Source organism: Dipteris shenzhenensis, chromosome 7 (assembly GCF_047967505.1).
Source record: "Dipteris shenzhenensis isolate YYH24624 ecotype China chromosome 7, Dip_SZ_1.0, whole genome shotgun sequence".
NCBI classification, from domain to species: Eukaryota; Viridiplantae; Streptophyta; class Polypodiopsida; order Gleicheniales; family Dipteridaceae; genus Dipteris; species Dipteris shenzhenensis.
In genome coordinates this window covers 57414691-57431208 of record NC_141602.1, presented here as the reverse complement: position 1 = coordinate 57431208, position 16518 = coordinate 57414691, and the positions used below count along the sequence as shown (strand labels likewise).

The 16518-nt window shown below is 42.6% G+C and overlaps 1 protein-coding gene across 3 annotated transcripts in view; it reads right to left on the bottom strand.

Moving 5' to 3' along the window:
* Nucleotides 1–1522: 1522 nt before the first annotated feature.
* The window catches only part of LOC147900557 (pathogenesis-related homeodomain protein-like), a 67838-nt gene continuing 52842 nt past the window's right edge, over nt 1523–16518 (bottom strand). For 2 of the 3 annotated variants that reach the window (XM_087377608.1, XM_087377609.1), the window contains 3 exons: nt 16081–16311; nt 15692–15781; nt 1523–2131 (listed from right to left, as the gene is read on the bottom strand). In XM_087377608.1, coding sequence (XP_087233734.1) covers nt 2009–2131; nt 15692–15781; nt 16081–16311 — 444 coding nt within the window. In that variant the 3' untranslated portion in view covers nt 1523–2008. Of the gene's footprint in view, nt 2132–15691; nt 15782–16057; nt 16312–16518 lie in introns of all 3 variants that reach the window. The other variant, XM_087377610.1, reaches the window with a different exon arrangement.

Below are 16518 nucleotides of genomic sequence, written 5' to 3'. Positions count from 1 at the left end.
ATGCATGTAATGTGGACTATTCCATTCAAGAAGTTCTATGAAACTTTTGACTTGTGTGGAAGATTTCATTAGTGATCTCACTTATGTTGGTGGAGAGAGAGAACTTGATTATGCAAGATTACAAAAAATTGAATGAGTAAAAGTGAGCAAAGATAGGGTGCATCTTTACTAATGATGCCTTGGCAATGACATAGGTCCAACTCTCTCATGGACTTTTAAAGAACTTAGGCAGTTGCTAAAATAAAGATTTGTCAATCTATTATTGTTTTGTTTTGATTGTTTTTTTTAGCTCACTCACTTTTTCTTCCTTGCTTTTTTTGGTTCGCTCACTTTTCCTCACTTGCTTTTTGGTAATTCTCCAATTTGTATGGTCCATGGATCTAACTACAAAGTCCCATGATATTCAATCAATAGAAACAATTTCTTTGCCATGTCAAGGGCTCAGAACAAAGAAACCTATACTAAGTACCCCTACCAAAAAACCTCACATGCATGATAAGAAAAGCCTACCCTCTGCTCATAAGTGAAACTTGGAGAGCACAAGATGCTAGTCTCTTCTACCTTTCCCTTTGGAGGGCTGCTACTTGCTAATAGATGGCAACCTCTTATCTGAGATTATCCTGGCAATAGAGTAGTAAAACTCACTGCCAGGATGAAGAGAAGCTACCAAAGCATGAGGCTACCCAAATAAACAAAACGGGACCAAAAATCAAGATAGATTTTCTGCATCATCACTTGGCTTCAAGTCCCAATCAACTCAATCCAATATATGTTGCTTGATTTCCACCACGTGAGGAAAAGGGGGTCCAATCTAGTGCTCAGTAAGGACACAAAACAAAAATTACATTTGTAGGATGACCAAAGCAAACATGCCAAACCCATGTACATTGCAATAAATACCATTTGAAGCATGTCCATAATAAAATTTTCTGCTTTGTTGCATCCATGATTTTCGGCCTACAAGGGCCAATTCACCCAATCTTTTGCACAGGTTAATCTTCTCTAGCTATAGGATAATCTTTATCCAGTTCAAGAAAAGAAGTTTAATGACAGAATAATTGAATGTCGAAAGATTACAGATGTATGATAACATAAATCTATTTTAAGGGGGAAAGAATGTTACCTCCTTAACAGGACTAACAAGCACTAAACAATGATTGAGAGCTCTAAGGTTGAAGCCTAATAACTGGGATCTAAGTTACAACTAGGGTTTATGAGCTGTCTAACACAGCATTGGTTGTGGCCAAGGTTAAGACTGCTAGAGATTAACAGTCAATGGGCCTTGCTTGCTACGCGAACCCCAAACCAATATACACAGTGGAAAGTAAAGATAACTGGCCCACAAGATCATTTACTGATATGGATCCTACTCTGCGTATGTGAACAAGCATGTACAAAAAAAAAAATGCTCAAATCTGGAGAGACACAGAGAGAGAGAGAGAGAGAGAGAGAGAGAGAGAGAGAGAGAGAGCAACCAAAACTTTGACTGATATCTTAAAAAAAACAGCTACTTGCAAGATCATAAAAAATGGATGTGAGTTTTTCTATTTCCACATGCATTTAAACAATGATGATGGATTGACTAAAGATGATTATGCATTGGTACAACATGCTCAAGGATACCCTTGAATATGACATTCCCATGCGTTGTATGTTGACACAAGTCATTTTTAAAAAATGGAATTCTGCCTTTAACCCCCCATTAACCACAACAATTGCTGACAGGTGGTAGCACTTTCTGACCCAATGAACTGTATGGAGTGAATGAATATGGAACCTCATCCTTTGATGGTCATCTCTAATGCCTTTATACTAGCTTTAAGGCACGGCTACAGAGATCACAGATACATCTCAACATTTTTCTTGAGTCGTTCAATCAGAAACCTGCATAATTTCTGAATGTCCCTAAACCCCCTCTTGCCCCTAAGTTCAGCAGTGTCAACACTTGGTCCATTGGAAGCTACATGCTGATGTTCTTCCCTAAACATGAATCACCTTGTTGAAGTATCTATGAGCCAATTCCAGCATCAGGAATCTCACAAGATTGGCCCCCTGGTCCCTTGGTATCATTACTGTGTAAAGAGCCCTTCCTCAATGCAGCCCGGCGTGCATTTTTGAACCAACTGTTCACCTGCAAAAGTGGGGACAATAAATTATCGATTTAAGTATCCTTAAATTGCCAGGAGATAAAAAATAGTACAACAAATACTAGGAAGCTTGAAGCACAGAAAGTAACATCACAATTGAACATCAGAAGAATCAGAACATATTAACAAACGGTGCAAATAACAAATCACTGCACCAATTTTGCTTTTTTCAAAAGTGTGTTTCAGAGGGAGTATATTAAGCACCCAATAAATGAAGCACCAAGACTAATGGTTTTCCCCATGCTTCTCTCCGTCCAAGTACCAGAGAGCGACTAAGATGAAAATCCCAAAGAAGAGAAGGTGGCCAAGAAGGACACCAAGAAAGCACCAAGCATGCACATTGCAGATATCCCAAATAACATCATTCATGAGCACGCGCGCATGTGTGTCTGTGTCTGTGTGAGGGCTTCAAACTCGTTTTCCATCCACTTCTTTTGGGAAGCAACCATTCGACTGTAGGAGCACTCTTCAGTAAATGTCTTCCCCTAATTTCGATATTCTCTGCTTCGATCCCTACAGGATGCTCACTCCTTTGGAGACCTTTCTCAGGCCCAGTTGGAAGTTTTTCATTACTGTTTTTAGTTATCTGTAAATTCTGTCTTAATGCAAGATTTACTTTACAAAAAAAAAATGTGTGTGTGTGTGTGTCTGAGACAAATTTGTGGGTGAGTGATCATGGTATAGACCATTACAGTAAAAGATTATGGGTTTCACATGTTACACATGAAGGGTCAATGAGACTGAAAGGAGCACGTACAAGGTACAAAGTACAAAGGTCGATGAGAAACGCCGTCACATCAAAACCAGGATAATGAAAGAATCTAAGTACAAGGTACTTGTACCTAGACCTAGGACTAAGTGTCCTAGGTGTCACATAGGACTAAGTGTCCTATGTGGCCTAAAAGGCACTAACACTACAAGTGCCTACACTTATGCCTACAAGGCACATACCATGGCCTATAGGGCACAACTAGAACCACTAGAAGATGGCCTACACACCCCCCTCCATGGGATGGGCTGAAGTACTCTGGAAACGTCTCTTCAGAATACCTGGTATTTTTTGGTCATGGTGGCACATGTTCATGCAAAAGGATATAGCCACCTATGAATGTACAAGGGATGTCAGATCATGTAACAAAGGGAACCAAGTGTAAAGCCTGTCGGAAGACTTCGAACTTGGGACGAGAAAGTGCCTTTGTAAACATATCTGCTATGTTGTCCTCTGTGGGAAGATAGCACAACTCTCTGTCTCCTGCTGACAACCGCTTCCGAACATAATGATAGTGAACTTCAATATGCTTGGTACGCGCATGAAACACTGGGTTACGCGCAATGGCCAAAGCACTCTGGCTGTCAGTGTAGACAATAGTGGAGGATGTATGGCAAATACCAAGATCTGTAAGTAACTGTCGAAGCCAAACACACTCTACTGTAGCGGTGAAAGCTGCCCTGTACTCAGCCTCACAGCTAGACGTGGCAACTGTTGGTTGCTTCTTGCTGAGCCAAGAGATACATGAATTGCCAAGCAAAAAACAATTGCCAGTATGTGACACTCTGGTGTCGGAACATCCTGCCCAGTCACCATAGAAGAGGGCTAAATCCTGAGTGCCTCCAAGATATGTGAAGACTCTCTTCACTGCCTGCCAATGCTGTGAACTGGGCATGTGCATAAATCTATCATGGTGGGCTCCCATCATGAGCTGAGAATTTGAAGCCAGGGTCCACTGGAGTAGAGATTGGCTTGCAATCCTCAAACTGAAAACGATCAAGGAGCTGTCTAATATACTTGGACTGAGACATCATGATACCCCCTCAACATGAGCAAACTGAATGCCCAAATAATAATGGAGCCGTCCCATGTCTGACATGTCAAAAATCTGCTGCAAATCAGCCTTGAAAGCTGCAATTTGCTGAGTATCTGGGCCCGTGATGAGCATATCATCCACATATAAAATCAGCACTAAAAAATCAGATCCACTCCCACGGACATAAAGAGTGGGTTCTGTGGGACTATTCTGAAAACCAAGGGATAGTAAGTGTGCATGAATTTTGGCATACCATGCCTTGGGTGCCCGCTTCAAACCATAAAGGGCTTTTCTAAACCGGCATACCTTATTTTCAGAATTAACAACCTCAAAGCCAGGAGGTTGTGTGACATAGACTTCTTCCTGCAGATCCCCATGAAGAAAAGCGGTCTTGATGTCAAGTTGGTGCACTTGCCAATGATGATGGGCTGCAATGGCAATGACACATCTAATGGTAGTAATCCTGGATGTGGGAGCAAATGTCTCCTCAAAGTCGATGCCTTGTTGTTGGGCATACCCTTTTGCAACAAGAGGGGCGTTGTATCGATCTATGCTGCCATCAGATTTCCTTTTTAATTTGTAGACCCACCGCGTTCCAATGGCATGCTTGCCTGGAGGGAGATCTACTAATTCCCATGTGTCATTTTTGGCAATAGATTGTAACTCAGCTTTCATTGCATCCATCCACTCTTTGCTGTCAAAAGCATCTTTGTGGCACGGAGGCTCTTCATTGCAAGCTGTAGCAAGGAGTGTAAACTCAAGAAAGTGACCATGCTGTCTGTTTCCTGATCTTCCGGGCAGCAAAAGGCTGATCTTGTTTGCTCTCCCTCAATGTATCAAGAAGCCATCTGGGAACTTGTTTTTGCTGTCTATTGACAGCTCTTTCTTCAATGACTGCATCATGAGTAGTGGGATCATTTTGTGCTGGAAGAGAAACCTGCAAATCAGCATGAGGTTGTGGCTGCTTATTGCTTAGTGGAGGGCCTGCAGAAGGCTCATGTTGCTGGTCAAAATCCTCTTCTGATGATGGCAGAGGTAACCAAGATTCAAAGGCATCAAACATGTCAACATCTGGCTTTGCTTTGCAGTCCACAAGAGGAGAAGCTGAATGTTCAGCAAAGATCACATCTCTACTGACAATAATCTTCCCAGTATTTGGTTGATATAACCGATACCCCCTGCTCTCCTGGTTGTAACCAATAAATATGCATTTGATTGCCTTGTCATCAAGCTTATGTCTCAGTTGAGATGGTACATAAACATATGCAAGAGACCCAAAAACTCTCATGTGTGAAAGTGAAGGCTTCCTGCCTTTCCATGCTTCATAAGGTGTAATAGTCTTCAATGCCCGTGTAGGTGATCTATTCAGCACATAGTTGGCACACATTACTGCATCAAGCCAAAATTTATTGGGCAAAGACTTGGCCTTAAGCATGCATCTGGCCATCTCCATTGTGGACTTGTTTTTCCTTTCAGAAACACGATTCTGCTGAGGAGTGTACGGAGTAGTGCCCCGTGAGGACAAAAATGCATCAAACTCCTTTGACATATACTCTCCCCCCCTATCTGTGTTGAGGGTGACAAGCTTGCATCCTGATTCATTCTCAACCATATTCAGCCATCTCTGAAACAGATTTGGCCTTTAAAGGATATACCCAACAATATCTTGTGAAATCATCAATGAGAGTCATGAAATACTTATATCCCCCAATGGCATTTGTCCTCATTGGCCCACAGACATCACTGTGTACTAGCTGCAAATTCCTTTGTGAGAGTTTTGGACAATTCTTTTGAAAAGGAAATCGATGCATCTTACACAAAAGACAACCCTCACACACATGTTTGGAAACTGTGTGAGTCTGAGGTACATCATTTGCCATCTGTTGTGAATGTAGCTTTGCAAGAGCTCTATAATTGAGATGGCCCATTCTCTCATGCCAAAGATGACTTTCAGCAAGCTGTGAATCTGAAATAGCCAATGCTTCAATAGAAAGTGCAGTTGAATGATGATCAAGGTGATAAAGCCCTTTTTGCAAAGTGCCAGTGAGAACTATGGCATTATCATCACGAAGATCATAAACTAGACATCTGTAGCCATCAAAAATTACTCTGAAACCTGAAGTAGCAATTGCTGAAATTGAAATCAAGTTGACTTCAATGCCAGGCACAAAAAGGACATTTGTCAGAGTGACAGGATGGCTTGAAATGGATGTGAGCTACACATCTCCAACTCCTTTTTCAGCATATGAAGCATTATTAGCACATGTAACAGTACCCCCTCGAGGTGCATCAGCTAAAGAATGGAACAACTGTCTGCAAGATGTGAGAGCATCACTATCAAAGTACCAAGACTGGTAGGCATCATTAGCAGTAAAGAGTGCATCAGCTTTGGAGGGATCAAATGAGCAATGGACAGCCCATGCCCAATCATCCTGAAGAGCATGTGCATGTGAAGCATCAGCTGGCTCATGGAATTCAATAGCATGTGAGGCATTAACTGTCAATCCTGCTTTCTTTTTCTCCGAAGCAATGCGCTTCCTGCATTCTGAAATGTCATGTCCAGACTTGTGACAATAGTTGCATCTTTTCTTCTTTACCTTATCTGCTGTATTTTTAGATGCATGGGAGGAATTGCAGCTGCTATGCGCAGATTTTGGCTTTCCCATAGGCTTGGAAGCCTTGCCTCTTCCTGTCTGCTGTGAAGCAATTGCATGATCAGGAATAGTGGCTTGTCTATTAGCTCTACTTTGCTCTTCTTGCAAAAGCAAAGTAACTAGCTGATCAAAAGAATAGTGGTCTGGATTACCCATGGCCATAAATCAAAGGGTTGTAGCAAACCCTTGATATGTATCTGGCAGTCCATTCAATGTGGTACTAACAAGTTGTGAATTTGGCACCACCTCATCAATGTTGGCAAGCTGTTCCATGAGGTCCTTGACCTTTGTCAAGTATGAATCCATTGACTCACCTTCATTCATACTGACTTCCTGTAATTGCCTTCTCAAATATGCAACACGCGCTTCATTGTGAATCTGATAGAGAGAAGCCAATTTATCCCAAGCATCCTTTGCTGTCCTGCAAGACCGGATGTGTGATTCTCTTGCATGATAAAGCAATGCATGAATGTGCATTTGCATCTCTTGCATCCCATCTTGACTGTTCTTGAGTTGGAATTTCTGACCCAAATCAAAGGGCAAATGCAGATCTGACCCAAATGTGACTGTGACAGGCAATGTTCACTGCAAAAAATAGCAAATCTGGCAAAAGCCCCAAATTTATTGAGGGCAAATAGGCCAAAAAGAGGGCAAATGCAGAAAAGCCCCAAATTTTGCTGAAATTTTTGCAAATGTGACCCAATGTATGCAAATCTAACTCAATGTCCTGCAAATGTAACTTAATGTCCTGCAATCTGACCCAATGTACTGCAATCTAAACAAGAAATTGCAGACCAAATCCCAAAACTCCAATATTCTTGCAAGAAATTGCAACCAAAGGAGGTGAAAAGAACTGAAAACCCCAAATTTGCCAATGTCCTGCAAAAGCCCCAAATTGCAAATGTTTGTAGATACCACTGGTAGTAGATTCACACGTGCGAAATTGTACAAAACACTCGGAGCAGGTACAAGCTGTACGGTCAGCTGTTCTGCAAGTACATGTGTATGGAATGCAGGTACAAGTTGTTGACGGCTGATCTGTAGGTGAACGTACGGAGCAGGTACGGTGCAAGTACACTTGTATGGAGAAGAGCGTACGGCTGTAGCAAATACTTGTTCCGTACGGCGGAAGTATGGAACGTAGGTACGAAAGGCAGCTCGACAAAGTACTTAACGCAAGTACGATGACGATGCTGAGCAAGTACGAAACCGTATAGTTGTGCGACGCAGTTGGTACGTAAGAAGATGCAACGTAGCTGGGCGACAAGACTCGGGATCTGTACGTGATCCGTACGGAAGTCCGTACAGTCGTACTGATTGTACGGATGGAGCACAGGTAGATCTGAGATCTGTATGAGGTTGCGGAAGCTGGGCACCTGGATCTGCAACACAAAAAATGGTGACTGATGGCCACGGGTGCTGTAGGAGACCTCGAAAAAGCTGCAGCAGGGCCTAGAAGTAGTCGCCTCTGCTGGAAAGCAGCAATAAGGTAAGTTATGGCGACAAAAATGGCTTTGGAAGCCTTAGACAGCAGTTGAAGATCCTCGAACATGCTGGAGATGTGACGACCAGCAGAGCAACAGACTCCCAATGAGCAACGGAGGACTCGGGGGGCTGAGGAGAGCTGGAAGACAAAAGCAATACCCGCTTTGATACCATTGAAGGGTCAATGAGACTGAACGGAGTACGTACAAGGTACAAAGTACAAAGGTCGATGAGAAACGCCATCACGTCAAAACTAGGATAATGAAAGAATCTTAGTTACAAGGTACTTGTACCTAGACCTAGGACTAAGTGTCCTAGGTGTCACATAGGACTAAGTGTCCTATGCCTACAAGGCACATACCATGGCCTATAGGGCATCACTAGAACCACCAGAAGATGGCCTACAACACATCCTACTTACAGGTTTAACCTATGTAATCTCGTTATGTCCTCGTAAAACTCAGCCTAGATGCACCAAGGCTCACCCCCAAGGCCTGTATTAAGGCAACTACGAACCAAAGGGTATAAAATCCCCTTTGTGTTGGGTACAGAACCCCGGTCGATGTTCGGAGCATCCCTTGTGAGGCATGCTGGCAGGTGGAAGGTGATTCAGTAAATAATTATTAAGTTGTAAGGACTTGCAACCCTATGGGTTGTGAAATAACTCCGATGTAGTGGAGTCCACTCCATGCACTACTCCCATCATCCTGTCACCATAATGTGACTGATTGTACACACAGGAAGTTTCAGCTATGGCAGATCCTTCTGCAGAAAGGTGCCCGGTTTCATGGTTCAAGAACATGGATAATTGATATTAATTGAACTGATGAAAACCAATGCATTGGATTTGTAGAAGATGTCTGACTAGAAGTGTAAGTCTTGTAAGAAAGAACTCACATGATTGACAAGTAAATATGTGCACAAGGAATAAATATCAGCTGAAAAATAGAAAGTGTAGTGACAATGTCCATGGAAAAATGTGTAGGTATTTTACATAGGGGATGCACACTCCAAATGGCACAAGAGCAGTTTCCAAGGTGCCATGGGGGGCTCTCCAACTGCCCATGCAGCAGTCGGATAGCAAGCTGGTTTTGGTTGCATACAAAATCCAAAGTAGCTGCATGGCAGTCACTTATTGTTTTGCAGCAGATTTAGGGCTTCACACAGTTTAAAGGTTAACAGCAGTTTACACCTTCAACCATCCACTCTGGGTTGAAACAAGCTCAAAAAAACAAATGTTTATGAGCCATATCTGTATTTCTAAGCAGCAGGTCCATTCACTAAGTTTGGGAGCTAGCCCTCTAATGTCAATCAAATCAGAGAGCAGGAATGAAAAGAGTCCAGTTCCTCCTGCATGCTGGTAATTCCTGCATTGAAATTTTCTGGTCTCCAGGATGCTTGAGTACAACCATTCGCCTTGGATCCTTCTGCAATTGTTGGCTGCTGGTGACTCTTTTTGGCTTGGTTCTCCTCCAGATTCTGGTTGGATCAGAGACTTCTTGTAGAAAGCTTCTCTACACTCTCTAATCAGGGATCTTTCAAAGATAAAAGTAGATAGACCATATATGGTGCATGCAAGCATGTTTATACACTTTTTTTTTTCTTTGGTAAAGGAATTTTGCATTAAGAAAACATTTACATTCATAGCTGTCCCAGCATTACGAACCGCAACGATTGGTCTCAGTTTGGATTAGGTCTAGCTCAGTTATGTCCTTAGCAAGCCTAGTTTACAATTAAAAGTTCTAGGCCTAATTGTGCATTAATTATGTTTATGGGTAGAGGGGTCAAGGGGCAAAATTTTAAAAAGAGTATTTAATTAAGTAATTAAAAGGAATATTTGGTTCAATGCATATATTTATATTTTAATTAACCTCCCAGTCTAATTTCGTTTCTTAGCTTCCTTTTACAGCTTTTTATCAGTTTTAAGGTTAGAACCAGCCATATGAAACGCCAATTGCTTTTCTTGCCTCATTCTTGCATCCTTGCTGTTGAGATATTGTCTACGCCCTCGTTTTTGAAGCTCCTACACCCCAAAACAGCAAACTCGCTTTGAATTCTAGCCTCTTGCTTACCTCATGGCTCCAGTTTCCTACCTCAGACACCTCCAGGCAGAATTCTAGTCTTTTGCTGCTGTTTTGACAGCTTGAATTCACCACAAATTGGAAGCAGACCTGTTGGACATTGCCTGCAAGATAAAATCTTGCTCCAGGACAAATTACGATTTGATTGGCTAAACCAAAGTCTATCAAAAACGTTATTTGTAAACGAGTTGCGGGATCAACTCTTGCCATTGGCTTTGACACCCTGTTTAAAGGTTGCTACCACATCACACCTTCAGTAACTCCATCTCGAAGCTCTGCAATAGAGATATCTGATGAGCTTGTGATTTCTTTAAGCAGCATAGGAAGTGAAACACAATCGGCATTCATCCAACAGATTTTAAGTGGGAAATGTTGATATTTTTCATACAAGTATGTGTGAGTGTGTGTGTGTGGATATTGCTAAAGCCTTTGTCACGGTACAATGAGATTGCATTTCATACACCATGAAATCTCTGGGATTTGGGAAGAATGTTATTTACTGCTTACATGTAGATAGTAAAGCTGCTGGAATTCTGGCAGGAGACATTGCAGATCACTGGACACTTTTTCATTCGGTACAACAAGGTTGTCCTCTCACCACTTATTCTATGCCATAGCTACTCATCGCATGCTACAATACATGGATCATTTGGTAGATACCGGTGCCTTGCATGGTTTGGAGACACATGGCAGCAGACCCTATTGCGCAGGCATCTGCCGATGATTCCTTTTTCTTGCCCCAAAACACTGAAAGGGATCTCTCCTGCCTCATGCGTGCTTTGTAGTTATATGTAAGTATATTTTCAGAAATCTAGGCTTCTTCCTATCCATGAGAAAGCTTGGTATCATATACTATGGCCGGGGCACATTCTTTTATCCACCCAGCTTATATGGCTTCTTGGTTACCTTTCGGGTGGATGGCCACTCTCCGTCAGCAAATGGACTTGGTGCTTGACCATGCTCAAGAAGAAACTGGGATACTAGAAACTGGCAACATGGCCTTTGCATGTCCACTATCGCATGGTTTAGTCCATTTTGGTTGCCTATATTAATTTTATTTGCCTTTGATGCAGTTTGCCAAGCAGGACATTTGATGTCTACTATCATGGAGTTTTTCTAGCGCTCTCCCTTTCGCCAGGCTGCTTTCAATGGATCACCTTTGCACACCTAAAATGCATTGGGGTCTTAATATCCTCAATATTCACATACTTATTCTAGCTCACAAGGGGAAAAAAATCCTGCAGGGTGATCAGCCATGGATTTTCATGATGCCACATTTGATTTCGCACTTGTCTTCTCCTGCTTTTGTTCGTTGGCAACCCACTCAATAGGACGTCCTTCAAGGTCACATTGAAGGCAAAGTAAAGGGATGCCCTTTTGTCTCTCGTTTGATTGCTGATTGGAAGCACATTTAAAAGGAATGGCAGGGACACTCTTGCAGGTAAATCCTTGTGCACTGAGAGTCTTCATTGAGCAAATGCATTCACGCCTCCTTTGGCTTTACAAGAACCTCGCCGCTCTTATTTTCTCTGGTCCAAAGGAATCTGCCATGTGGATGATTGCTTGATACAGCTGGTATGGTCATTTCTTTCCCTGCAGAGGTTAAACAGGATGCTTTAGGACAGCATTACAGGCCCTTATGTTTTTATTGTCACGGATGCTCATAATTTTCAGCCTGTACCTCACCTTGAGATTCTTGACCGTCTCAAAGACTGGGTTCTTCCATCGGATGATTGTGCTTGCCATGCCCTGCCATTAACTGATATCATGGTTGTATCTGTGTGTAAAGTTTTGCTGCCTCCCCTTTGGGTTTCTCTTCATGCCAATCGCATCGGGTCTATGACACACACCTCTTGGTGGTGGCCGAAAAGATTGCAGCACATCATTTGGGCTTACGTCATTGCTGTATTGCTCCTGCCACCTGTCGATGATGTTTGTCCTTACGGGAATCTATGCCTCATCTATTTTGGCCCAAAGTCTCAAGATTTCTTGCTTTTGCTACAATGGCGGCTTCAGGCTCGTTTCCCCAATGCTTGCTTTGGCAATAAATTCTGGCTGTTTGGTTTTCATCGTGTGAGGCAAGGATATGATCTTCTATTTTATTGGGTATGTTACTAGGCACCATGGACCCTATGGAAAGATCGCAATCATAGGACCTTTGGTGATCCCTCTCTGGCTAAAAATCAGTTTTTCCAAGCATCTCTACATGATTGTCTACATGCGCAGGATCTAGATATCCTACCTCCTTGTCTAATAATGACATCTTCTGACGTTTTGTAGCTGGTTGTCCCTTCCCTTGGGACTATCTTTGTATTATAATGACAAATGGATTTCACCCCCCCAAAAAAAAGTGTGTGTGTGTGTTCACCAAAATGTGTGTGTGTGTGTGGGTATGGGTGTGGGTGTGGGTGTGGGTGTGGGTTCGGTACTGGGCACTTTGGACTCTCTGGAAAGCTAGAAACCACAGTCCTACTTCCGTTTCTTTCGCCTCTCTTTGCAGCAATCTCTATTTGATTGCCTGCAAACTCACTACATAGAGTATGATGTATATTTGTCCTAAAGTGATATTTTCTCTTGATGTATTTTTCAGCGTTCTAATTTGGGAATTCTGTACTTTGACATATCCCATTTTGGGATAGTTACTTAGTAGGTATAATCCAAAAAAGGTTTTCACCACAAAAAAAAAAAAAAGTGTGTGTGTGTGTGAGTGTGTTGTATGTACGTAGCCTCTCAAAGATCAACATCTAAAAGTACTTTATGGTGGCTTAGGGCCTGTAGCACAACAAAGATTCAGGAGACCCTCAAGTGGGCAAGAGAGGATGTGAATGTCTTTGCCACCATGACAATGGAAAATGCTAGCATTCCTCAAATTTAGAGGCCAATTCAAAGAGGCAAGGTGAGCTCATGATAAGGCTTTATTACAATGACAAATGGATTTCACACCCCCCCCCCCCCCAAAAAAAAAAGAGTGTGTGTGTGTGTGTGTGTGTGTGTGTGTGTACGTACTCTATCGAAGGTCAACATCTAAAAGTCACTTTATGGTGGCTTATGGCCTGTAGTACAACAAAGGTTTAGGAGACCCTCAAGTGGGCAGGAAAGGATGTGAATGTCTTTGCCATCATGACAATGAAAAATGCTATCATTCCTCAAGTTTAGAGTTCAATCCATATATAGAGAATTCAAGAGGCCAAGTGAGCTCAAGATAAGGCTTAGAGCACTTCAAGATATAAGACAAATCACAAATATGTCTGATGTTATTTGAAGCGCCAACTGTACAGTCTTTCAAATGCCAAATGAACCATCATGGAGCTGTTGACATGTGTGAAAGGCCCCAAAGATCACCTTATTGTGTTGGAAACAAGGAAGTAGGTTTCATAGTTGCCTCCTCCGATCGCACTTGAAGGTGCCAAGAGATGCACGTCACTAGCCTCAAAAGATGAATACGGACGGACCGACCAGACAATCAATCATTTAAACATAACATCTTGCTTATATACACCAGTTAAAACTTGTACGCACCTTTGCATACACAGTTTAACTATGAAATTTTTTTTAGCATCCAAGCATTTCTCAAATACTGTCCCAAAGACCAAGCATAAAATAAGACCTTGGACCCACTGCTCTATAAACGTATGGATCCTCCACAATACCAGAAGAAGATATCTAACCCACAATAGGTCAATTAGTAGTAGAACTTCAAAGTATCTATGACAGAACCTATAAAATATAAAGCTATCAAAGGTTAGAATAGGATAGTACTTCAAATAAATAAAACCCAGCAGGACTCAATGAGATGGCATATCCAAGGACCAGAGTGATAAGGCACAGGTTAGACTAGGGGAACTTCCCTCCATGCTTACCAGATCGAGGACATGGACGATGGGACTGACAGTGGCACTTGTTCATTGCAGTGCCATAGCTAGGAGACCACAAGGGTCCACATACCGACAACTGTCAACGCTCCATCAAGGGCTTTATGCTACCACCGTAGCTTGAATACATCGCCAACCCCCTCTAAGGCTTGACATCTCCGCCAGCTCCCATATCACCACCACAGTATTGCTAGCCCCATCTTCTCCATGAGCTCAGAGATTCCTCTTTATGTATCGGTATAGTTATGATTATGGCTGTTCGGCCTGTCCGTGATAGACCAAGAAAAAGCCCTCCCCTCCCCTCCCCCTTCCCCCCCCTACCGCATAGCTACAACATGGAGGGGATAGCTCTCCCCGGACTGCCAAGTGGCAGGCCAGGAGGGGAGGGGTCTCCATGAGAGTCCATGGGAAGGGGTAGGGTCTTCATAGGAAGAGGGGAGGAGAGAGGGGACTCACTTTAGTGGACTAGAGTGATTTCTCTCTTCTTTCTCTCTTCTTGATGTGATCTCTCTCTTCTTCTTCTTCTTCTCTTTTAGTTGGAATCAGGGAGACTGTGAGAGAGGGAGTCCTTTATATACACATTTAGGTTTAGGGTTTCTCATCCCATATTTTGAATTTTCCCTCCTTGTCAACTCTCTCAACTCATACCACAAGCTCACCTAAATCCTAGTACACTCTACTTCTTGCATGGATCTCAATTACTATAGGAGAAAATGAATTGCGCCCAATGTCCCACTCAGAGGGAGGCATCGCGGAGAAACGAGCCCCCTAGCTATCCCTAGTCAAAAACCTCCACTGAAAGGGCTTGTCCCATGGAAATACACTCTCTTGCTCTGTCCCACCCTCGAGGGCCAATGTGCAAGCCCCAGCCCCCTCCATAGAAGTTGGCAATGTTGGCATATGTCTGTGGCCAAGACAGAATGTACACTAAACACCCACCGAGGGCTCACTGCAAATCATACCACCATAAGATCAAGTGGTGCAACTGTTGACATGCATGGTCATGAAACACATGCATGTTCCAAGACAATTATGTCTAGCTCATGCCAACGTAACAACTTCAGAATGAGTGGATTTCAAGGGGGGTTGGAGGGAGAGTAGTCCAGATTTATGTCGGAAACCACTGAAGGCATCACTAGCTCAAAACCCAACTTGAGGACCCAATGCATAAACACTGGGGCCAATACTCCCAACTTGTTGGAACACTAATTCAAAGGCTAATGAGTAACACTACGGGCCTTCTCACTCACATCAACCAAATCATGGCCACTAAACACCCGCGTCTAAGCCTGTCCTTCGGGTAGGCTACCTGAAAAGTAGCCTATGCCATGTTCTATCCACAGCTTACATGCCCCACTTGATCATCAAGCATCTTCATCGTTTGGGCCTTCATCAAAACGTCGACAAAGTACCCAGTCCTCTCCTGTGATTGCAAAATTAAAGCTCCTAAATGCACGAGTAGGACTACCTATTTTACCAATGGTACACCCTTTCATGGGCTGTAGAATCATTGAAGAGGAGAAACATTTCATGCTCTTGCTTTGAAGCATTTACATATGCCATGCCTAGTTCTGCTCAAGAAAAAGCTCACAAATTAATAATATTAGCAGCAACATTTGATCCTGCTAAGGCAATTAAGAAGCTTACTTGGGCAAAGGTTACCCCAAATTGATGGGATAGATCCTCCTTGCAGGTCTTAGAGGGAAGTTGGCATTCTTTGAACACCTCCCGCAGCCTCTGTGTCACCACAAAAAACAACCCAGAAGTAAATCACATCCAGCGAATTTCTATCCATTCTTATAGCTTCTCACAAAGCTTTGAACTCAAGCATGGTCATATAGCCACAAACTTCCAAGTCACCTACAACGTTACTAATTAAATGTGAGACCCTTAAATTCATCATTAGCATATACATCAGATTCTTTTCATTAACTTGATAACTCCTATCCCATGCTTCCTGAGTCTTAGAAACAGATTACAAAACCACTGACAAATTCACCAGAATCAAGATACCTTGAGAATTGACAAGGACCTACCACAACCACTTCTGTTGGCAACCTGACTAAACTCTTTCTGGCCTGTAAAGCCTCCATGCTGCCTGGCAGAACTTCGGACTTCTCGTCTTTCTTCATCTTCGACTGCTTTGACTCAAAAGTCTCTTCTTCAGTGACTCCATCGGATTCCTGAACTTTCCTCGGTCTTTTTCTCATCCCCCAGTCTTCATCCTCACTCAGATCATTATCTGATGCATTTGGCCCATACACTTCCTGCAAAATAACCAGTCCTCAAACCAAAAAAACTGCCCATATCAATGACATGAACATCATAACCATGCAGATTATCAAGAGGATACACATAGCTAAATTAGACGAATACAATTGCACAGGCAGACTGAGGTGATTAAGTCATAAAAGGCAGTACCAAAAGTTATCTTCCATAAACATATTTCCCAATTACAAGTCATGGTACTTTCA